Below are 22,780 nucleotides of genomic sequence, written 5' to 3' on the forward strand. Positions count from 1 at the left end.
AAGATTAAAAGATAGATAAGCAGATTTCATCCTTTAGATGGTAAATTCTGTGACAGTTTCTCACCTTTTTCTCGGAACTCTGTGCAATTGAAAAAACTATAAATAAAATTAAACTAACAAGATGGTTTTATTTCAGAACTGCTTTAAGGGGTCATTTTTGTTCTCTCCAGTGAGCAATGTCCAGGCATTCAGATGTGGGGAAAAAGAAGTAAGCTTTGCTTCAACAAGGACTGAGCAAAGCCTGACTTTCTCAAACCAGAGCCTTTGGAGCTGTTACCCTACTTGCAGTCAATTTTTTCCTGTTAAAAATGTTTGATGTGATTTTGCAGGAGAACGAATGCATGAGAATAAAAATCCTGGGAGACTGTTACTACTGTGTCTCAGGCCTGCCAGTGTCTTTACCAGTTCATGCCAGGAACTGCGTTAAAATGGGGCTCGACATGTGTGAAGCAATAAAGTAAGTATTACACAGAAGGCTGCTTAAAATACAGATACTGTGCAGATATTGAATTAGGTAATCAGTTTTCCTGTCAACATTCAAAGTGTCTTTATTAGCTGTAGCTGCACAGTTTTGACCATAAGTTTGTCTCGTCTTTGCACCAAGTGTATAGTGAGACTAAATGCAGAAGAAATGCCGAGTGTCCTGCTCTAATCCCCTCCCTGCTGCCTCCCCAGGCAGGTGAGAGAAGCCACGGGCGTGGACATCAACATGAGGGTTGGGATCCACTCTGGGAACGTGCTGTGCGGGGTGATCGGCCTGAGGAAGTGGCAGTACGACGTGTGGTCGCACGACGTGTCCCTGGCCAACCGCATGGAGTCCGCCGGAGTGCCGGGGTGAGCTCTCCCTGCCACGGCACACATCCTCACCCTGGCATGCTGGAAACAGGACTGATGTGTGCTCAGCAGAGCTGTAAAACGTTCATACTTTCTGATTGCCTTTTCAATCAGCTATAAAATTCTATTCTTAGGCGAGTGACTGCTTCTGGACCTTCCCCGCGTGGGAGAAACATGTGTCTTCAGCAGTGCCTTGTGTTAGTTAATCTGGGCTGTACACAGAGATAATTCTACATTTGTGAGTTTAGCTAAAGAGCAGTTGTGCTCCTTGGGTCAACAAGGCCAAGCTGTGTCTTTACCCAGTGTTTCTGCTAATGTATTGATCGGTCCCACTTGATTTATATCAGCTCTATATTCACCACTCCCACCACTCAAACCCCACAGGCAACTCAGAAATTAAAATGCACCCTGAAGGGCAGTATCCCAGCAAGGGGAGTCTGGAGCTCTTGTCTGTTGTGCATTTGCCACGGGCAGAACGAAGGGAAGGGAGTAGTGCTGAACGGGAGGATTGAGGCAGAGCAGGAATATAATTTGCCATGTGCTGCTCAGTGATACAAGGGTTGGGTCTGAGGCTGGTCTGTTGTAGCCTTTTAAAGATGCTCATTGAACAGAACAAATATAAATGTTTTTCAAAACGACCAGCATTTGCATTTTCCTCGTTTAGGAAAGCATACTCTTTTCTTGTTTTCTAAATTAAATTTAAGGATTAGAATTCACCTAAGAGACTTTTTTTTTTTTTTTTCCCCCCTCTTCTTATTTCGGTAGTTTACACTAAAAAAAGGCCATTATAAGACTTCTCCATTTTTCATTACCACATCAGACCATGCTTTTTTGTCATGGTAGTCTGTGTAAATTGGTTTCTTTTAGGAAGTGGTTCTAACCAGTGACATTATTTCTCTACCTCAGACAGCTTTTAGGTATATGCTTGTAATTTAAAATTTAAAGTGATTTATCAAGTGATAAGGGGTTAAGAATATCAAAATACTTTGTTGCATTGGTGACTGAAACAGAAAGAAAACTACTTGGAGCTTGGTTAACAGTACTGCCAGCCAGGGTGAAGGGTTTAGTGTGTTGATTCAGCGTGACTAAACAAGAATACAGAGTTGTAAAGTTTCTTTTGTTGGTAAAGCAAACAGCATGACTCTGGATATGGCACAAAAGCATACTTTGTTAGTCACGTTTAGGACCTTTGCCTAATCCTGAAAACTGATTATTCCCTTACGGTTGTCAGGTTTATAGTTGATAAACTGGTAAAATTAAGCTGGTTTAGTTTGTCATGCTGATTCAGAAACATCCTTGTTACTTCTTCTACCTATAGCTGTGTAGTATTCACTCATCTTGTGTTTCAAAACTGGCCAGAGGAAACAACTTCCACTTGTGGAAGACTGAGCCTGACAGGGTGAAAAGCGTATTATTCACTATCTAAATGTTACATTGTATTTGTTTCCTGCTCCTCAGGGAAATTACTTGTTGGAGATTCCTCATTCCAATGTTAGCTAGTCCTGGTCCTTTGGAAGCAGTTTTTTCATTAGGAACCAGCTAGAGGTTTTTGTTTAAAATAGAAAGCATACTTATTTTGAGTTTCTAAAGACTTTTGAAAGGATGCAGGAAAACTTATTGCTTTATAAGTATTTTCCTTCCAGTGACAGAGTGCCCTTGTTCATCTTCCTTGTGATTTTAAAAATTATTTACATTCACAACAGTGTAATGCACTATTAAAGCAGAAAGGAGTAGCATAAAACCAAAACTAAAAAAAAAATTGCACTTATGACCAGTTCTCTCTAATGTGTAAGTGCCTGAAAGCTCAGCATGTGTTATTCTCCTGTCAGCATAGGAAACTGGGCGCAGTGTGCTGGGTGTCCTGTCCTGGCATAGCAAGGGCAGCAGTGCGTGCTCCAGCTTGCCTGTGGGAGCAGCTCCCAGTGATGTGCTTATCCTGGAATCCAGTAAGACTCAGTAACTGCTGACAGATCACTGGCATCTACTTTGAAAAGAAGTTTGCAGTGAAATTGGAAATGTCCTACGGCAGTGTGTGATTTGAGGGAGAGAGGAGAGGAAGCTTGGTAAAATGGAAATGGTGGGTAGTGAACAAATGCGCTGCTTTTGGAGTAAGTGGAAAAGCACAGCAAACTTTCTGCAGCACATGGCTGTGTTTTAAGGCTCAGGGCCCAGGCTTCACCCAGAATGCCCCAGCCTCTGTGGAAGAAAATGATGTTTTAGAGCAAACTTTAAAGTTTCAGATTTGAAAGCTCTCCTTAATTGCAAGTGTGTAGTCAAGGTAAAAATTTTTTTTTTGAGAAAATTACCAGTAAACAAATAAAAGCATGCACCATCTGCAATTCAGCTTTTACTCTTGGCTTAAAAAGTACTGAGGAATTTTTTATTCTTCCTTCTTAGAAGCTACAGCCAGTAGTTTTCAGGTCTTGGACACATTACCTTCCTGCAAACCTATGTTCAGCTTTAGGAAGGAGGTTGGATGGGACAGTGATTCCCTTGCTCTCTGTGGTTAGGCAGCAGTGCTGCACACTCCCAGTTTCCATTCTGGAATTGTGCTTTTCCCAGCCCTGAGCTATGGGATTGTAGGACAGTGTCTAAGCCCTCCATGCCAAAGAAGAGTGAGGAAAGCATGGGAAGATGAACAATGAGAAAGTAGAACTTAAGAAATGTTACTTTATGTACTCCCTCCAGTCTCTTGTTGAGAAATTATATGGAAAGATATTACTCATAACTTATGTGGAAATACATGATTTGGGATACTGAGTGAAACAACATTTAAGGGAAAGTGTGAATAGGTACAAAAAAATCCTGGCTGCTCTCGTCAGAAGTGCATTGTTGTTGCTGTGTTGCTTTTTTTTCTCAGATTGTTTCAGTCAGAAAAGGCAGACTTTCAGAAATCTCAGAGTTAACAAAAAACCTTCCCCAGCTTTCTTTTCCCAGACTTTGTGTGTGTCTCTCCCCACCCTCGTGCATTTCTAGCACAAAGAAATCCTTGCTTGTGTTCTGTTCGTGGGTTTTCCCCGCCGCTCTCACAACCTGTGTGTGAGCCTGCATGTCTTGTGAGTCATCAGGTCTCCTTTGATCACATTTCTTCTTGTTTCCTTTATTTCCCTGCTTATTTCAATTTAATTTTATACCAATACTATCTCGTTATGGGAAGTGTTTTTTAGCATGCTTGCTATGAATGATGTGCTGTAGTAAAAGGTTGTAAATATAATTTTAAGTATACTGGCAGGATTTTTTCAGTTGGCTGCCAAAGCAGGGGATGTCTGAAAAGCAGAAATGTCACCAGTGGCTATTGAAATGTAAATGAAATGCTTAATGTGACCTTTCTGTGAGTGTTTGGGTCTCTTGTTCTTTCTCCCGTTCTCAGCCGTGTGCACATCACTGAAGCAACATTAAATCACCTAGGCAAAGCTTATGAAGTAGAAGAAGGGAATGGACACCTGAGGGATCCTTACCTTGAATCCATGAATATCAAAACCTACTTAGTGGTCGATCCAAGGGTATGTATTTGTTTTTAAACATATATACTTATTCAAGTATATCCACACATTATAAGTACGTAGGTTTCTGTGGTGCATACAGCTTTTTCATTCAGGAACAGAATTAAAGCATGGTGTGTGAGTCACCTGAGTAGTTTGGATTTAGGAGTTCAGATCTGAAAGCACATCCTGCTTTTTTATGACATGCCTATTACATTGAAGATAATAAGTGTTATGCTGAAACCTCTTGTATGACCCACTTAGAGTAAAACCACATATTTGACTATGTATTTATGTGAAGTGTCTCAAAAAGCCGGGTCAAAAGATGAGGATGAAGGAATGAAAGAATACCTGTACTGTGTGGCCATTTTCAGATAAAATTTTCCCTGTAAAATAGCATCAGACATCTTCCTCCCTATCTGAAAAGTAAGATTCACCTTCTTTTCAGGGTGTGAAGTGAGCAACTGCGGGTTGCTCCTTCAGAGCTTGGTAACTACAAACACCTGGAGTATTCCTGTTTTGAATTGGCTTGTGGTTGATGAGTAAAATGTTTCAAATGAAAAAAGAATGCAGATGAGAAACTTCTTTCCTCCCTGGTCTCTACAGGAAGGAACAACGTAGAGCTACCTTTAATTAGCAAGAACTCAATCTTATCTTGGTTACATTTTTCAATACTGCAACCCTCCCCAGTTGCACACACCACATATTCTCAGAATGAGGATTATGTCTATGAAAATGGTCTCTGCTCCCTTGAAAATACCTGTGAAATGCTAGAGAATTATCAGTCATTGATGTCTTGGTTTATTCTGTAGTTTTAGCTTCCCTGTAGTTCTGCAAGGGTATTGCTGTACAGCCTGTACTGCCTGACTCAGCACCTGCAGCACAGGGATATAATCCAATGTGGAGTCTGTAATTTGTGGGATCTCTAACCACTGTTTTGATACACCCCAGCGCAGGAATTTGGCACCTTTTCCCCCTGCAGTAGTGCTGACTGCAAGGAAACGGTATCAGTTCATGAGATCCTTTGAGCCTTTGCATCACTGTAAATAAACCTGCTAGTTTGACTCTTGCAGTGTTGCAAGCGAAGTCTTGTAAAGGCAGATGAAGCAATTAATTGTGTGTGCTGTGATTTGCTTTCGCTCACATGAATTAAACGAGATAAAGGAATTGAGGTTGGCTGATGTGCTCGGCGCCCTTCCAAACGGCGAGATCTGTGTAAACTACTCAGTACACAGGGCTTGGGTGTTTGGTAACCTGTCGGAATTTCTGGACGTGAGCGTGTTTTTGTTTCTGTTAGTCCAAGCAGTGCCTGTCGAACAGCCACCTCCCCAAGACGCGGGTGAACGACGGGCTGAAGATGCGCGCGTCGGTGCGGATGACGCGGTACCTGGAGTCGTGGGGCGCGGCGCGGCCCTTCGCGCACCTCAGCCACCGCGACAGCGTCAGCAGCGACTGCTCCGGCTCCCAGGGCCGGCGGAGAAAGGTCGGTCTGCGGCAGCGACTGGCAGCCTTCAATGCCGCACAAACTGCTCCTGCCGCGTGAAACTCAAAAACCATTGCGCTGGATGGATGTCTGCTCTCACCCTGCGCGTTCAGCGTGCGCGCAGAACTGAGAGGGTGTCTCTGCAACACCTCTTTCTGTCAGAACTTTATCATATTCGCGCTGCCAACCCCTCTAACCGTACTTTAATCATAGTATATCTTCATAGCAAAACTATCTATTTTTTCCTGTTGTTTTTCCACCTTGAGAATCCTGCTTGGTACATATGGTTTTGTTAAAAAAAAAAAAAAAGAAAGAAAAGAAAAGATAGATGCACTCAATACGTATTTGAAACGTGTAGAAAATAAATAGTCCCTCCACATGCTCTCCCTGAAACTGGATTTTATCAGTAAAGAAATTTTAAGATCAAGAATTCTTAAGGTTTTTAAGATTTTAAAATATAAGGAAACTATTTTTTCCTTCCATCTCCCCTGCCTGAAAGCTGGAAGTAGATGTGCATGCTTTCTAGTGTCATCTGGGGCCACAGCTGTGGTAAATTTTAATTTAAGCATCCATCCATCCATTCAGGTGCGTGGAAGTGGTTTCCAGTCTGCTTGCCTCGGCTGGTGCTTGTTTACTTATTTTGGTGTGTAGAGAAAAATGATAGGGAAGGCCTGTTTAATTATTTCCTAACAATCTTTTTTTTTTTGTCAGAAAACACTCACTCATCACTTGTTAAAGCAGAAAACATTGCTGGAAAGGATTGATTTTTATGAACATTTCTGTTTGAGAATGGTTCTTGATTTCTTTTATTTCTGAATAAAAATGATTTTGGTAGTTTCTTGATGTTTGTTTCCCATATTTTTGCTTTTCAAAGAGTGTGTAACTTATTCTTAATTCCTATTTTATTTAGGAAATACCTTTGTGTTCTACTGGGCGCCAGAGAACTTCTGATAGGTTTGTTAAGTACCTTATTTTCTTTTTTTGCTGCTCCTGTGGTCCTCTTGCAGTTCAGTGTGCTGTAAGGATGTGATCATTTGGTTGATTAATCACTGTGTATATTGTAGTCCTGCCTTAGAAAGGTTAAGCCAAATCTTTGGCCTTTAGAAGATTTCTCAGCTCATGTTTGTTATTGTCAGCAGACTCTAAAAGGAGTTACTTGTCTTGCTGTCCCCCCAGTCATTCAGATTCCATTTTGCTTGCTGGGCTGCAGCAGGATGGGAGGGAATTGGGAAGGGAGAGCCCTGAAGAACAGTGGAAAGATTCGGGTTTGGTTAGTGTTGTTCATGTTTGCCATTACAATGTGGTACAGACTTGCCACGTACAATGGCACCTGTAGCACTGAGTTAAATGAGGAGCTGATTTTTCACTTGTGGAACATTCCCTGTTTGTCAAAATAGTGTCTTGAAAAATGCATGATTTGAGTAACTGGAGAAATCCTTAGTAAAGTGCCCATGGGTGTATTTTTAAAATCAGTTTGGAGCATTCTGGTTTACCTTTTCCCTGGCAGCTTGTGTGCTGAGAAAGTGTGCTCTGTACCCATGACTTGTGTCTGAGTAGTATTTGTCACACAGACTTCATTTCATCCTTAGAAATTCATCTCAGAAGGGAAGAATAGAGGAAGATATTTATGATGAAATGATGTCAACCATTGAAGGCCTCAGTTCAACTACGTATGCAGTACTTTATTTTATTCTTCATCTTTCCTTTGAGATTAACCTGCATTCCCAATTTAAACCTAGATATAAAATTTACGTATAAGGTTATCAGGATTTTTGTCTTGCCCTTTTTTTTGATCTTTGTTTTTTATTTAGTGTCTTTTTGGATTTAATTTGAATATGAGAATGTTACTGCATTATTGAGCAAGAAGCCAGTGATCAGTCTTGCTGTTCAATGTTTTCTTTATTAAAACAAGAAGTTTCATGAAATGGAGTGCTGTCCTGAACAAAAAACTACGTATAAAGTCAAAACAGTTTTGTAGGTAATAAAGTTTTTTAGTGTCTGGTCCACTGAAGGCAAGTGGTCTGTCAGGGGCAGGTAATTCCTTTGGCAGTACATTTGCATTTAAAAGCAGACAAACACAGGCAGTGGTGGCGGTTTGGGTTTTCTTTGTTTTTGTTTTGTTTTAATTCAAAATACAATGTTTAAATTCCTAACAAATTCCTAAAACAATAAATTTGAGAAGAAAAACTCTTTGATCTAAATTCTAGGAAGGCTGTACCTCAGGTATTCCTGATAGGAGTCTGATATTATTTAGGGGAAGTTTTTGGAGGCTGTGAGCCCTGTCTAACATCTGCTGTTACACTTTCCTATCCGTAAGCCTTCAGGGAGGTTTGGAGCTACATTTTTCATGTAGCTGGCAGATGTTGCTGTCTGTGAGTGTTGTGGATCTGCCTGTCAGATGAGTAAAAACATAACCACTGCTTTGTTCTGCTGTGAAGAACCTTGCAGAAGCACCAGATGTGTGTTGAGAGTGGCCGTGGGGTCTCAAGTGCAGTGATGGTTTTGTGTCCTGTCCTTGGCCTCTGTGTGCTCCTGATAACTCCTGTCTCTCTCTGGCTGCAGTCCGTGGTGTGGCAAATCAGATGACTTCTGTGGACTCTCACTGATCTTTGCAGAACCTGGTCTTGAAAAAGAGGTTGGTGAGAGCAAAATAATCCCTTTTGATCTTTGATTTGCCCTTCAGAGCAGTACAAGAATATGTTTGAAACTTTTCATTCTGAAACTGGATTCTGGAGGTGATTGCACATCCTAAGAAGTTTCTGGTAACTAATGGAAAGCAGATTTCAGGAGTCGTTTGAAGTGATCATTCTTCCTTGAGGATGCAAATTCTGACTTAAATGAGATTGTCTCCAATCTGTGGTCAAATTCTTGCCTTAAGGGAATTAGGGGGTTTGATAAATTTTCTATATAAACTGCTTCCCTCAAAAGTAATGAGATTTAAAGAAGGAAAGAAAAAAAAGGGATTTCTGCATCCCTAATGAAAACACTTAGTTTTCTGTGGCTGTTTCTTCGTAGATATGGTGCTGGTATTTGTTAGGTGCAGTGTAGTTTTTCTGTTTGAATAACTGCTGTTAAATTTACTGTGCTGTGGATGTTGCCGGCGTGGGTCTGTACATACACTTTAGGTTTATTTCTATGATTGTCCTTTCTTTATAAGGATTTTGACCACGGGCTTTTGTGGAGAGCTGATTTACATACTGCCTAGATTTCCCTCTAGGTTGGAAATTTGGAAATTGCCCTTTGGACTGGGCTCTTTTCCTCGAAAGATGTTCAAATGATTGGTTTTTTCTGGTGGTGGTCTTCTTTTGTTCCATTTTAGTCCTGGGTATATTTTTAATAATACAGTATAAACTTGTATACATGTGTCATCACAAGAATGTAATAAAATTAAGAAAAAATACCCCTGAAATTACCCTGATGGTTTATTCTCTCTGTGTTTCAGTATCGCAACATTCCTATTCTAAAACTCAAGAGTTACTTTGTGTGTGCCAGTTTCGTGTTCCTCTGTATCTTTGTGATCCAGATGTTTATCATGCCCAAGTAAGTGCTGGTATTTTAATTATTTATAATTCAAATTAGCCAACAGCTAAAGTGAACCTCATACGCGTGGAACTTTCTGGAGTTCCTGAGGGGTTAAATTTAAGAAACATATAAATGTAACCCATGATAAAGGAGTGCAGTCATGTTGTTGGCATAAGAGCCAAGATATCAGTATGGCAATAAAATAGAAATATTTTTTTAATGTTTTGTTTGCTTAACACACACAGGGAGGTGGTCAGTTAAGTAAGAAATAGTATTTTATAAGAACAGTTGGCTGTAAAGACATTGAGCAGTAGGAAAATGGGATTTAGCTGGTTGAACTGTGCTCAGTGATCCTTTTCTGTAGAGCTACAAGGAGGCAACTTTGAGCTGCTTGTCACGCCTCTGAGAAAGCAGACGATGGATAATTTGGAAGCTTATGGCACGTTTGTTTTTCGTGGCTGTTGCAGTGCAGTTTCCACGTGGTTTACGCGCAGGGCAGTGGCTCAGGCCATCAGGAGCAGAATCTCTCAAAGCAGTGATTGTGCAACAGAGCAACCATAACCTGTGTGATGTTATGGTCGTTCAGTGCTATTTGAAGAAAAATCATATTTAAACTTGTTTTTTTTTTTACTGCTTTCTTCTTCTTTTTAGAACTGCAAAACTGGGAATTTCCTTTGGAGTTGTTGCAGTCATCATTGTGCTTATTTTGTCTGTATGCTTTGCTGACAAATGTCTGGTAAGTTTACTTCTAAAAAACACTGCGTGTTTTCAAAAGTGGATAGATATATTTCAGCGACTTGGTCTGTCTTTTAGGCTGATGAAATTTTAGTAATTTCAGTAGGAGTTATAGGAGCCTTGAACCTCAGGTTACCAGAAGATTCCATTTCCTGAAATAGATTTTTTTATGTCTGAAAATTCTCACAGTAATTGAGAATTATTTGGTTGCAAGAATACATGGGTAGGAAGGAGGACTTGGGGTTGGTTTTTTTAAAATATATTTTTATATTTGTCATTAATAGTAACTTTGGTTGTAAATGCTGTTGTTCTCTATGCAGGAAACAATATTGAAATAAGTTGGAACAGAAGATCTGCTTTTCATAATAATGTATGAAGTGTAATGAAAATTACAAACATATGAATAATTTATTGGCAACAATTTCACGGCGGCTAGAATTCCAAATTCACCATTACATCAATTAGGACACTTTGCACTTGTAGTTCCTTTTTCTTTGCATTATTAAACACATGCAATTGCTGTTTAAAAATATATAGTGACAGAGAGAGGCCATAGTGACAGAGAGATCAATGATACAGAGTTAAAAAGAAAAAATCCTTCTCAGTTCAAGAAAAGCCTGGGGACAGGGTGGGGAGAGGGAAGGGATTTTAGAGAAGGGATTTTAGAATGTTCCTTGCACTCATCAAGCCTGCACTGTGGCTGAGAGGGAATCCTGAGGTGCTGCTGGGGATGTGCAGCATCATGGCCCTGCAGCAACCCAGTGAGGGGATGGAGCTCTCCAGGGAAAGAAAAGAATAAGAGAAAATTGCACTCTGGGATAGAGATTTAGGACTCATTTAATTGTATGGTTAGATTTATGGATTTTATGTATGCTTGGTATTTATATATGTATATAGATGGATTTTTGCATAGATGTCTGTAGAGAGAGAAGGGTGTCTGTATATGCATTCATGTGTTTTTTCTACATGTGGAGAAACACACGTAGAAAACAGAAAATTCCAAGACTGCTATTGCATCAGAATTGAGTTTTATGTTGGGAGTGTTTTGGTGTAGCATCGTGGAATAATGCTTGCAGTCATTAAAATTATATGCTTTACTGGATTTTTTTGTCAATAGCAACCATTGGAGGATATAGGGATGGCAGGAATGGGGACTGTCTAGGGCTGGTTTTGATTTATTAATCTGAAAATGTAGTTCCAAATATAATACTATTGCTCTATAACTAAAAAAAATACAAAATTTTTACTGCATTTTTATTAACTTTTCTCTGGAACTTTCAAACAGACCATAATTCTGTATTTTTAAAGGACAAATTCAGAAAATTTTAGCACCCAGCCCCTTCGAAGAAAGGAAGCATTGTCTCTATTTTCAGCTGGGGAAAGGTGCTAGACATTGACTCTGAATGACGAGATTGAAAATTCTAAATTAGAATTCCAGTGAAGGCTCTTGACACCGTCCTTCAGAAAAAAGGTCAACTTTATATTTAGAAATATTTCCTCCCCTGTATCAAAGTGTTACTGAAACTAATTAATTGTGTTCACAGAAGTGCTGCTCAGATCAGTGGCCTCTCCTGCGCCATCTGTGTGCTGTCTCAGAAAAGGTGGAAACAATGCCTTTACTTAGGCTGCCTTTAGCAGCCACCACTATAGCTGCCTTGCTGATTATAGCCATTTTTAATTTGGTAAGTAATCATATTAATTGATGAACTTACTGTAAAATCCAAGTAACTTCCTGTATTTTTTTCACCAAGTACCAATTTTTGCTGCTTTTTCTAATGCCTGATTTTTAACATGAGTTGATTTGCACAGGGATAGTGCATGATGGCAATTAAAAGCATTAAAAAGAAAAGCTCCTGGTTTGTGGAGCTGAAAGTACACGTGATGGACTTCGGTTCTAGTTTACACCACCTTTTCTTGTTTTCAAGATGGCACTTACAACAACTCTTGGTTGTAACTCTCATCACTAAGATGATTTCCGTTTTTTAATGTGGCTTTAAATGTTTGGCAGTGGCAGGCAGTACTTTAAGCAGTTCACTGTGCTGTTTGCACTCACTGGTAGTAATGTGGATGAGGGAGGGGAGAATTGGCTCTCTTAAAAGCAAAGGGATTGAGGATAGGTACTGCTGGATTAAGATGGAAGTGGCCTCTGACTTTTAAATTTAGTTTGAATATTATATTGCACCTGGGGTAAGTACATTTGAATATCTGTGCTGTGTTTTCTATTTAAACAAGCTCTGTGTGTTTAACAGTTCCACGTAACTGATAGTTACTACTAGAACTGATGTCCTCCTGATCCCATCTGTTTGTTTGCCTTGCCATTCTTCTGATTCCATGGGGACTTCATTCTGAAAACAATCCTGCAGAAAATGCTTAATTTTCTTGCATTGGGTGTTTTTTCTGCTGGCTTAGGTCCTTGAATTGACTCACAGTGGTGTCATGTGAACACCACCAGAGACAGACTGAAAGAAAACAGGAACAGCAGCTGTGAAACTGGGGGGTGAGACAAAACCACATGTTTGTGCCAGATAGCTGCTAAATTAACACAGCCATAATGTAAAACTTTACCCCCAATTAGAAAATAAGTAAATTTTAATCTCCTTGTAGCTTGTCTGTGCATATATGTTTAATACAACTACATGGGACGCCATTGTATTTCAACACTTTTTCAGTAGCACTGAAAAGACAACCAGATCAGCACTCTTTGTAAAATACATGGAGAAAAGAATCAGTGATTACCTACTAATAAGTTTGCATGGTGGTTTTATCGATGTGTTTTGTTTTGTGTTTTTTTTTTTCCTCCCCTCCGATAAATCGAGACTACTGAAAGGAACAAACCTGCCAACTTTACTGGATCAAATGACCTCTGTGCTACCACCTATGTGAGTAGAGTACCATCTTAATTTCTAGGATGAAATGAAATGAGTCTTGGATGGTAGATATAGAATCATAGAACATAGAACTGAATTGGAAGCGACCCACAAGGATCATCAAAGTCTAACTCCTATCGTGTAGATGGACGGCAACATTTTTATATTTTTTTTCTTTCTATTTATAATGATAGGGTTGTTTGTTTGTTTGTTTGTTTTTTCTTAATTGTTGAACATGACTTGCTCATGACACAAAGCAGTTTTAAGGGATATTCTGTATTTTTACATATAGCTTTCTTGTGCATCCTTTAGGGATTTTCAGAAGTCTGGAGTATTAATGTATAAAACGGAAGTTTTGGTTTAATTTTGGTCTCTCAGCATATTTGAAAGGTGTTCTCTAGCATTTCTGTAAGGGTAAATTCAGCACTTACTAGTGCCATAAAAGTATTATTTCTGGGAGTTTCACTTTTTATGTCTTTAATGCCAAAGTAGTGCTCTATTTTGAGTTCATCCAAAGGTTTGGGATGCTCTTTTGTTACCTGGCCACCCCTTTAGATGACGGACATATTTTTGAATTATGTGCAGTAGGTTATGTGAGGAGCCTTTCATTCAGGTGCTTATAACAAGTGATAAGTTATACGTACGAAATGCACATTGTACTCACCTGGAAATTTTTTGTTCTTGCATGTTTGTAAATCAGAATTTTGAAAACACAACCCATTCCTGTGCAGAGGAAACTGTAAGTAGTGAATGCATCTTAAGCTTGATCTTTGAATGCAGTTTTTATCTGGCATGGCTTACTTACATTGATTTCTTTGTTTAAATATTTTTGTTTACGCATAACAAATAAAAAAAGTAAACTGAAATCAATATTAAGTTCATCCTTTCAGTGCCATTAAAAATACAGCTTTAAGTGATTGTAATTTCTTTGTTTTAAATTGCAGTGACCATGAGCTCAGAGCATTTGCTGTGGTTTGAACATCTCTTAGACATAAGTTCTGAATAATGCAAAGGCTCTTTATATTCCTCTTTTACAGTATTATGCTTACTGTTGTATATTGGGGTTCATTGCCTGCTCGGTATTTCTTCAAATGAGCTTCGAACTCAAAGTCCTCCTCCTGTCCATTGCTGTGACTGTCTACCTCATCATTTTTAATACCCTTCAGCACAAAGACATCTATGGCAACAGTACCAGGTACACTGTAAATGTTTCTCATCCTTTAATGTTTAATTTAAGGAGGTGTTAGATTTTTATGCACTTACTGGAATATTGAAATACCAAAATCATGTGAGCCAGACACTGCAAACCTTTCTGTAAAGTTAACAACATGGAAATTCTATTAGACCATGTCACCTTTTTTTTTTTTTTTTTTTCTCGGTTTTTTTTGAACAAAGTGCATGTTCTCTGAAAAAATTCTGTAATGTGGCTTCTGAGATCCCTAGGAGCCTTGGATTACATTAAAGATTAAAGAGTAGAATATTAATGTCATAGTAAGGTTGATCTTATGTTATGAAGAAAAGCCTTGCTGAAAGTCTGAGGCTCAAGCTGTGCTTGTGAGACCTTGGTAGTCAATAGGATGGTGAACTCTTCATGTACTAACCTAAGTGCAGATATTTTGAAAAGTAACAATTTACCTGACCAGTTTACCTGATCTAATTGCAGAAACTGAAAATACTGAAGAGAAATCACATGCAAAGGCTTTACTGTTGGTTTTTAAGTCTTTCTCAGATTTCTCAGCATAGTCTTATAGCTGAAGATTAGAATAAATTTATTTTGCAGGGGCTGTAACCTGTCAGCACACCTTAAAGAAGCTTGAATGAACTTACTCATTCATATGATGAGAATTTGTGTTTGTAAAAAGTAATAGATGTGGTTAAGACTTATCTTACTATGAAATATGAGTGGTGATTCAGATACAGGTATGATTGAACTGCTGTTTTTGTCTTAGGAATTCAGGTTTTTAATTTGCTCTTGTCTTTCCTTCCACAAAAAAGAGATTTTCTTTTCCTATTTCAAGGTTTTGTTGGTTGTGTTTTTGTAGGGTGGTGTGGGGCGGGAGCTGGAACTCAGTCTGGTGGAAATTAAGATGGCTCCATTAAGATAAAGCCATGTTTACTTGAGCATCTCACTACAACATCTACTGAACAAGGCTTCAACACCCAGTGTGTCCTGATGTGAAATGCACCATTCCATGTGTTGGGCTGGCTGATAATTTCTATTGTTAGGACAGGACCTGTCCCCAAACAGCCACTGGCACCAATGAACAGTGACACTGTGGTGGAAGTCTGGACAGACACTCTCTTCCCCTCACCTCCCACCCCAACCCTCCATCATGCAGATTTTCTTAAAGCAAACAGATGACATTGTATTGCTTTCTTTTTTTTCAGGTTTTTCATCAAAGAGCCAAGGATAATGACTAATTTATATCTGGTTCTGTTTTACATAACCCTAGTTTTACTTGCAAAACAGGTATGTATTTAAAATGCAATCGCGTAGTTCCTTTACTTGCAGCAAGTTGATTTAAATAAAATGCAAAGGTGTCGTTCCTTGAAATTGTGCTCTAAATTAATCTATATTTTTATCTTTTTTTAATATACTGGTCTTGTGGATAACATAATTAGTTTTTGGTAATGAAAAAATTTTTACTGTGAAAGGATGGGAACATTTTTCTAGTTTTCAACAGTGTTTGCGTCACAGACGTGAGAACTTCCTGGTTCTTCCAGTTTTGATCTATCTATTTCTGTATCAGTATTCATTCTAAATCAACATAGGAATTCAAGATAAAAATAATCATAACACTAAAATGTCATTTTGGTAAATACACCTGATGGTACCAAATGATGTTTGGTCTTAGTGGCTGCTTCATATTTTTCTGACCTTTGCTCTCAAAGCACATTTTTCATAACTATATAGATTCAAAAGGCCTTGAAAAAACTATTGCTACTACACATCTGGAGAAAATTGCCTAATATTTTTTCAGTGAGTTATTTTATGGATTTAATTTATCATATTTGATCTCTTTGCAGATTGACTATTACTGTCGACTGGATTGTCTGTGGAAGAATAAGTTTAAAAAAGAACATGAACAATTTGAAACTATGGAGAATGTTAACAGGCTTTTGCTGGAAAATGTACTTCCAGCACACGTTGCTGCGTATTTCATTGGAGAAAAACGAAATGAGGTGTGTTGAGTCTCTCCTATGTGAAGGACAGCAAATTGGATTTCTGTGATATATATTACACATGATGTGAAAAAGAACAGACTGTAAACTTCTGTAATCTTTGCCTCTTGTTTGTATTCCAAGACCTCTGTAAACTTAATAACCTGTTAACCAGATGGCCTCAAAAAAAATGAAAACTTTTAGTGTCAGTCCCTGAAATCAGTTCTCAGAATTAGTGAGGACATGGTTTTAAGTTTGGCAAATATTTGAACGAGATTTACTGCTTTCCTAAGACTATTTTACCAGGGAGGACAGGTCATAGTTTTTAGAGAAATTAGTTGAGGAACAGATAGTATCTCCCAGAGAAAAGTTCCTTGATAATGATTTTTTTTTTTAAAGAAATCTCTTTCTGCCAGCATGTCTTCAGAGAGAACAATGCTGTCTCAGAAGAGTGACAATGTCCAAGTAGATGAAAATGTTCAAGATATCCTTAAGGAATCTCAGTTTTTCCTTAGGCAAATCCACCTTGTTAATGTTTCTGATACAATAAGAGATGTGGTTGACTTCATAGGAAAGCTGTAATTTGATTACTGGTTACAAACAATTATCATGAGTGTGAGTAGCTGTGGGGGAATGTGGCTGCTGACAATGTGTGGGTTTACTGCTTTCCTTTAGGACTGGTACCATCAATCCTACGACTGTGTCTGTGTCATGTTTGCATCAGTACCAGATTTTAAGGTGTTTTACACTGAATGTGATGTCAATAAAGAAGGCTTGGAATGCTTGAGGCTGTTAAACGAAATCATTGCTGATTTTGATGAGGTAATTAAGCTTCTGTCAAAAATGCACTGGATTACATGTTTACTGCAAAATAAATGCTTCACTACATCTGTGAACATTAGAGGGGGAAAAAACATTTTTATGCTGTACTAATATTCTGACTTCAGCCTTGCAGTCTTGAAAGATATTTTTCCATCTAGTTGGGATTTTCAAGTAAATCATCTAATCCACTAGAAGTATGGTTTGAAAGTCCTGAATTTAAGGACTTCATTTCAATACTTCAGTGCTTTCATTTCATTTACCCATGTGAGTGGGTGGAGCAAAACTGTGAAACTAATCCTCAAGATTTTATCTAATCTTCATGTGAGTGATGGAATTGCTAGTATTGCTAAGTTTAACGCTTATGGTAGACCGTATAAGATTGCTGGTTAAATACTACACTGAAATATGGTAATAAAGTCTAAAGTTTTTGTTTTCTTTCCATTCAAACAGCTCTTGTTAAAACCTAAATTTAGTGGTGTTGAAAAAATAAAAACCATTGGAAGCACTTACATGGCAGCAGCTGGTCTCAGTGTTACACCAGGCCAGGAGAATAACCAGGTATGTTGGCTCTGAATTTGCCTTCAGTATTCTGTGGGTGCACAGATGTGTTCAAAGTCACAAAATATAACAGGATACAAAAAAGGAAATCATGAAGGGTGGCTTCCTGTAATGTGGAAAAAGATTACAAAATATCTCCTAGTTCCATTTTATTTCTGAATTAAGGTATTCAGGCTGTAATCCCAGGACACTTTTTACATCTTTCATCTTTGATTCCAGTAGTTTAATATTCCTAGATGCGTAACAGAAGGGCTTTAATAATAGGGGAGTCAAAGAATGGGAGCCAAAGTAAAGGCCACCTCAGAACTGCACAGGAGGATTTTTGTGATACCTAAGAACTGGCACAGAAAGAGAATCCTCAAGTGCCACATTAGGTCTGAAACTGTCACCCAGAAGAATTAACACCGATTTCTCTGGCTCATTTTCAGTATAGCAGGTTTGTGTATGACATTAAGATGCATATAATATACCTAAAACATGTAAAATTAAAGCTGAAACCCTAAAGGACAGACATTAATTTGTTATAAAATTTAACTATATCACACTTGTGGCCTCATAGTCATCCCAGTTGAATTTAATGGAGTTTTAAAATTCTGCAGTTCTGCAGTTACAAGGATGAGTGATCTCGTAAACACTCCAGTCACTTCAAGCACTGCTTTGGAGTAGCAGCCTGACACAGCCTTTCATATTGTAATTTGATCATTAATACGTGTTATGACTTGCCTAGGATAGGGAAAGGCAGCACGCTCACATTGGGATTATGGTGGAGTATGGAATTGCCTTGATGAGTAAACTGGATGGCATCAACCGACATTCCTTTAACAATTTCCGCCTACGTGTTGGTAAGTGCTGTTTGTGGGGAACTCCACAGCTCAGTCAAGTGAGAAATCAGGTTGGATGATGTAGGTCCAAGTGCTGAATAGCCAAAGGCAGTATTGGCCGGTCAGTTTTTCAGACAGGCCAAGCTCATCCAGGGATGGGCTATTTCTCATAACTGGAGGGAGCAGCAGGAAGATACAGATGAAGAGTGAAGTACCCCATTAGAAAGACAGTAGTACAGCACAGTGCTCTTTTCTGTATATGAAAAGTAGAAGAGGAAAAATTTTGCTTCACTTCACATCTCCTGAGCCTGAGTATTTATAGAACAGTACTGATAATTGCTAGAAAGGTGTTGCAGAGTTAAGTTTTGTGATCCTTTGTTGCAGAGTTAAGTTTTGGGATCCTTTTTTCCCCTGAAAGTACAGCTAACAATGAAGGTGGAAGTCCTATCCCTTTCTGCCTCGGTAATGACACCTGCTTGTGTTTCTGCAGGGATCAATCACGGCCCGGTGATTGCTGGTGTCATTGGTGCCCGGAAACCTCAGTATGACATTTGGGGAAACACTGTTAATGTTGCCAGCCGAATGGAGAGCACAGGGGAACTTGGCAAGATCCAGGTAAACCTATGAGCCTTGCAATGTCCAAGGCGTTATTTCTAATTGGTTGTGGAATTTTGCTTTAATGTGAATAATCAGAAGAATTTCACAAGAGTTTCTAATTCTTTTCACGCAAAGGTCACAGAAGAAACAAGCAAAATACTACAAGAGCTGGGATACTCATGTGAATGTAGGGGACTCATTAATGTCAAAGGCAAGGGAGAACTGAGGACTTACTTTGTTTGCACTGAGACAGCCAAATTTCAAGGCATGGGACTGAACTGAGGCTACAATGAAGTTAATCAAAATAGACTTAGATCTGCCTCCCTTCTGTGAAGACGTAGAATTTCCCTCCTTATGTGAAGGACTTTATTCTAAAAACATGTATATACTGTTCCTATCTCTTCTACATCTCAAGATAAGATATTTTTTTTTTTTTAAATAAAGAAGAATTCTGAGAAGTTCCTAGAAGATACACAACCGTCAGTCTGAAAAGACTACTTCTTCCTGAAGTAATTTGAAGATTTACCTGGAATTGCCAAGAAGCATTTTCAGTTAGCCGCTTTCCTTACCCACACTGGGAGTCTTAACACCTCTGGTGACAACAGTGTGGATGTACTGTAGAACTCATTCCCATGTTAAAACATTCCATTGCCTGCTTGACACACACCTGCTTAACAGTATTGTGTTTGTCCTGACACGTGCAGTGATACTGAGGGCACTGCATACCCTGCTTTTAATGCTGAACAGACTTCACAGCAGAAGACAGCTGAAGAATGGGAAGAGGAATGCAAGGAAACTCAAGTGTATCACACGGTAACTGTGCTGAGCTCTTTTGGGAAAAATCCCTGAATTGCACAGTATGGGGTCACTTTGCCATGCTCGCCTCCTCCACAGCAGTACCTTGTGCTATGCAGACGTTTTCATGACCAAGAGCTGTTCAGAAATAGCTTCCATCTAGTTCAGCATGTTTACATTATATTACATGTTCTCCTTTGTATTTCTCTGTAATTAGTATCTGCATGTGCATTTTGTTCTGTCATGGTAAGTCTTAAATATTTAACTTTAAATTTCAAAAAGTACAAGTGATGATGAGGAGCACAGGTGACAGACTCTGACAGCAGCTGCTGTTGCTGATCCCAGCAGGAATTCTGATTCTGTGCTGTGTTCTTGAGGGCACTTACGGAAGAAAAAAATAAATCTGTTCCGAATTGCTGGGAAGCTGAAGAACAGAATTACTAAGATAGTGTTAGAAACAGTAGCAGATACTGTATAAACAGAACTGTGTCTGTAGTGGGGTTTGGTTGGTTTTTGTTTTTTTTTTTTCAGTTCATATTTCTACAATTTGTCTAGCCACTGGCTGGTTTCTATGCCTTTCAAAGGCAATGCAGTTTTTTTCATAAACTGGTTTTGAAGGTTACAAAAGGATGTATGGAAAAAAGTATTCATAATGGTAATGTTTCAGCAGAGCCCCAGTACTGGAAGTGTGAGTACAGCATTCATAAAATCATTGTGGACATGGTGTAAATTAGTTTAGTTTGTAAGGTTTTTAAGCTGTTAGTGGCCTTTGCTAATTTCTACACTGGCATTTTTTTACTTACTGAAGTCTCTTAATCTGTTTGCTGTTGGAGGAGATGATGGTAGTTTGTAAGGCTAACATCTCGTGCCCAATTATGTCCATAACTAAGGATGGCTTTCCCCTTTCCCCATATACCATGTCAGGCTGGACAGCACAGTGATTAATGAGTACAACACCTATTTGGTTGAGCCTTACCCCTCTACAAACAGCATTTTCTAAAGTTTCTGGGTTTAGTACTAGCCTATCCTGGACAAGTGTTTAAGCAGTCCTGTGCAACACTGCTGCTTTCCAATTACTGTGTAATTTCTTTAGAAGAGGAAGTGACTATGTTTCAAGACAGGAACAAACCTAAATATTGTCCAACTGTGGATTAAAAATCGTGCTTGTATTCTTTATCAATTCTGTAGATCAAATCTATGTGTGTAGTAGGTCTCCAACAGAAAACAGCATGTAAGGAAGCCTGAATTTGAGGCTGTCTAGTTCAGACATGGGCTCTGCTGAAGAAGGAAGTGTCATACTCGCTATCGTGTTAGTGCAAGTCAGGGTAGTTGTTGAATAAACCTTCAAACGGCTTTTGCTACTCTTGTATGTTGTGTATTTGTAGTTACAGTTGCTCAGCATGCATTTGTTTTGAGATATTTATTGTTTTACAGGACCATGCATGTGTCAAAGGCTCCTTTCAGCAGTCTTCGATGTCATGTTAGGTAAAGTGACCATTTGTCTAATGAATCTATTTTGAAAAGTGCATTATGCTTATAAATAGAGCTGGCTCTGAAGTGCTCCTGCTCACAGAACTAGTAGACCGTAGATGTAAGTTATCTATGAAAGAACATTTGCTGTCTGTAACAGCATTTTGAAATGCTTTTGTTTACATGATGTTGCCTGTCAGGCTGGTAACTTCTTTGGGTGTAACTTCAGCTCAACCTCATTTGCAGAAGTGGCAGAAGAGCTGCAGCTTCCAAAGGGGAAGGAGTTGGGTTTGGTTGCAGGTTTAAAAAGAATGCTGTCTTGGTGTGCTGTGCACAGCCTTCTCGGGGAAGTTAGAAACTGTGTGTAATGAAAAAGAGGATGACTAATTTCTCACCAGAACTGGAACTGTATGAGCTGTATTCAGCCACAGAAAGAATTCAATTTAACAAGCAACTGTATTGAAATAATTGTTTTCAGCAGTCGTTCTGAGTGAACTGTGAAACTTAACATTGAGGAAACAATCTTGGTGGAAAAATCTTCTTGCAGCATTATTTTTTTTCTTAAATGGAAAAAATGGCACTGTATCTAATTGGAAGAGCTAATAACATCTGGAACTAGGAATCTGTTTTAAAGAACAAACTTTTGTTTTTACTATGAAATAAAAAACTTCTTGAAACATGTCTGGTTTTGCAGTTATTTTGATGGAGATACCCATGAAAAGGAGGCATATTTTTTGTAGCACTGCAGACTTAATGGGACTGTTTTTACTCATAAACTGAAGTTGGTGTTTATCTTTTTAAAAAATGGTGCTAGTAGAAAATGCTCAGAGTGACATCCATGTGTTCAACAGCTGATGAGAAATGTCAATACTTCTGTCACTGGCAGCCACCTCTTGCACCATCTTACAGGTGAGTGATGGGCAATGAGATGCAATGGAAGGAGCCAGTAAGGATTTGGCCGGCACATTTGCCCTGAATCTTGTCTTTTTCCTGTAGCTTGAAAATAAGTGATTTATATATTAAAGGAAAAATTCATTCCCTGCAGTAAAAACTCAGGTGCTATTACCTAGAATGAAAAAATTCCAGTGGTGTATGTTAACTCTTCTGGGACAATTGAAACTACTGGAAAAAAACCCAGGCTGACAGTTAAAAATTTTGCAATGTACTTTAGTAATTGTGAAAGTTTAAAAAACAAATCTTACTGCAGCATTTTTAGAGAGGAAGGAAGGGAGGAAGGAAGCAAGGATGATGTTGGCCGTAAGGCTGAGGGGAGAGGGTGGAATTCACAATGCTGTTTGGCTTGGAAGTTACCTTTTGGTTCAATTCCTTGCCACTGCACACATCAGGGATGGCCGGAACCCTACAGCTCATTCCTCTTGATTCCAGGGTTATATTGGAATCACAGGCTAATGCAAAACAACATTTGAAAACAATTAAGGATGCCTGTGGTAGAAGCCATGCACAGCACTGTGTAATAGTGTGAAGAGTAAGGGGAGAGCACAGGGAAAAGTCTCCTTGGGAGTGCCACTGACTGTACCTGCACCCCTGCAATGTTGGAGTTCTCTGCCGGAGAGCTGTGCTGTTGGTCTGCACCTCTGGTGAAGAGGCAACTGTCTTCTAATCTGAGAAGGC

General features: G+C 39.0%; 1 protein-coding gene across 1 annotated transcript in view; it reads left to right on the forward strand.

Moving 5' to 3' along the window:
* ADCY7 (adenylate cyclase 7) overlaps positions 1-21,855 on the forward strand; it is a 58,991-nt gene extending 37,136 nt beyond the window's left edge. Inside the window, exons 11-30 of the mRNA XM_066194237.1 lie at positions 330-457; positions 676-834; positions 4,205-4,337; positions 5,614-5,799; positions 6,710-6,753; positions 7,389-7,469; positions 8,362-8,434; positions 9,242-9,339; positions 9,973-10,057; positions 11,601-11,738; positions 12,873-12,935; positions 13,624-13,662; positions 13,961-14,118; positions 15,312-15,393; positions 15,951-16,106; positions 16,761-16,907; positions 17,358-17,465; positions 18,193-18,307; positions 18,777-18,901; positions 19,019-21,855. Of these exons, the coding sequence (XP_066050334.1) occupies positions 330-457; positions 676-834; positions 4,205-4,337; positions 5,614-5,799; positions 6,710-6,753; positions 7,389-7,469; positions 8,362-8,434; positions 9,242-9,339; positions 9,973-10,057; positions 11,601-11,738; positions 12,873-12,935; positions 13,624-13,662; positions 13,961-14,118; positions 15,312-15,393; positions 15,951-16,106; positions 16,761-16,907; positions 17,358-17,465; positions 18,193-18,307; positions 18,777-18,901; positions 19,019-19,165 (2,265 nt within the window). The 3' untranslated portion in view covers positions 19,166-21,855. The remainder of the gene's footprint in view (positions 1-329; positions 458-675; positions 835-4,204; positions 4,338-5,613; positions 5,800-6,709; positions 6,754-7,388; positions 7,470-8,361; positions 8,435-9,241; positions 9,340-9,972; positions 10,058-11,600; positions 11,739-12,872; positions 12,936-13,623; positions 13,663-13,960; positions 14,119-15,311; positions 15,394-15,950; positions 16,107-16,760; positions 16,908-17,357; positions 17,466-18,192; positions 18,308-18,776; positions 18,902-19,018) is intronic.
* Positions 21,856-22,780: the final 925 nt, after the last annotated feature.

Source organism: Chamaea fasciata, unplaced genomic scaffold (genome assembly GCF_029207755.1).
Source record: "Chamaea fasciata isolate MVZ Bird 193981 ecotype frontalis unplaced genomic scaffold, bChaFas1.0.hap1 SCAF_12, whole genome shotgun sequence".
Classification (NCBI taxonomy): Eukaryota; Metazoa; Chordata; class Aves; order Passeriformes; family Sylviidae; genus Chamaea; species Chamaea fasciata.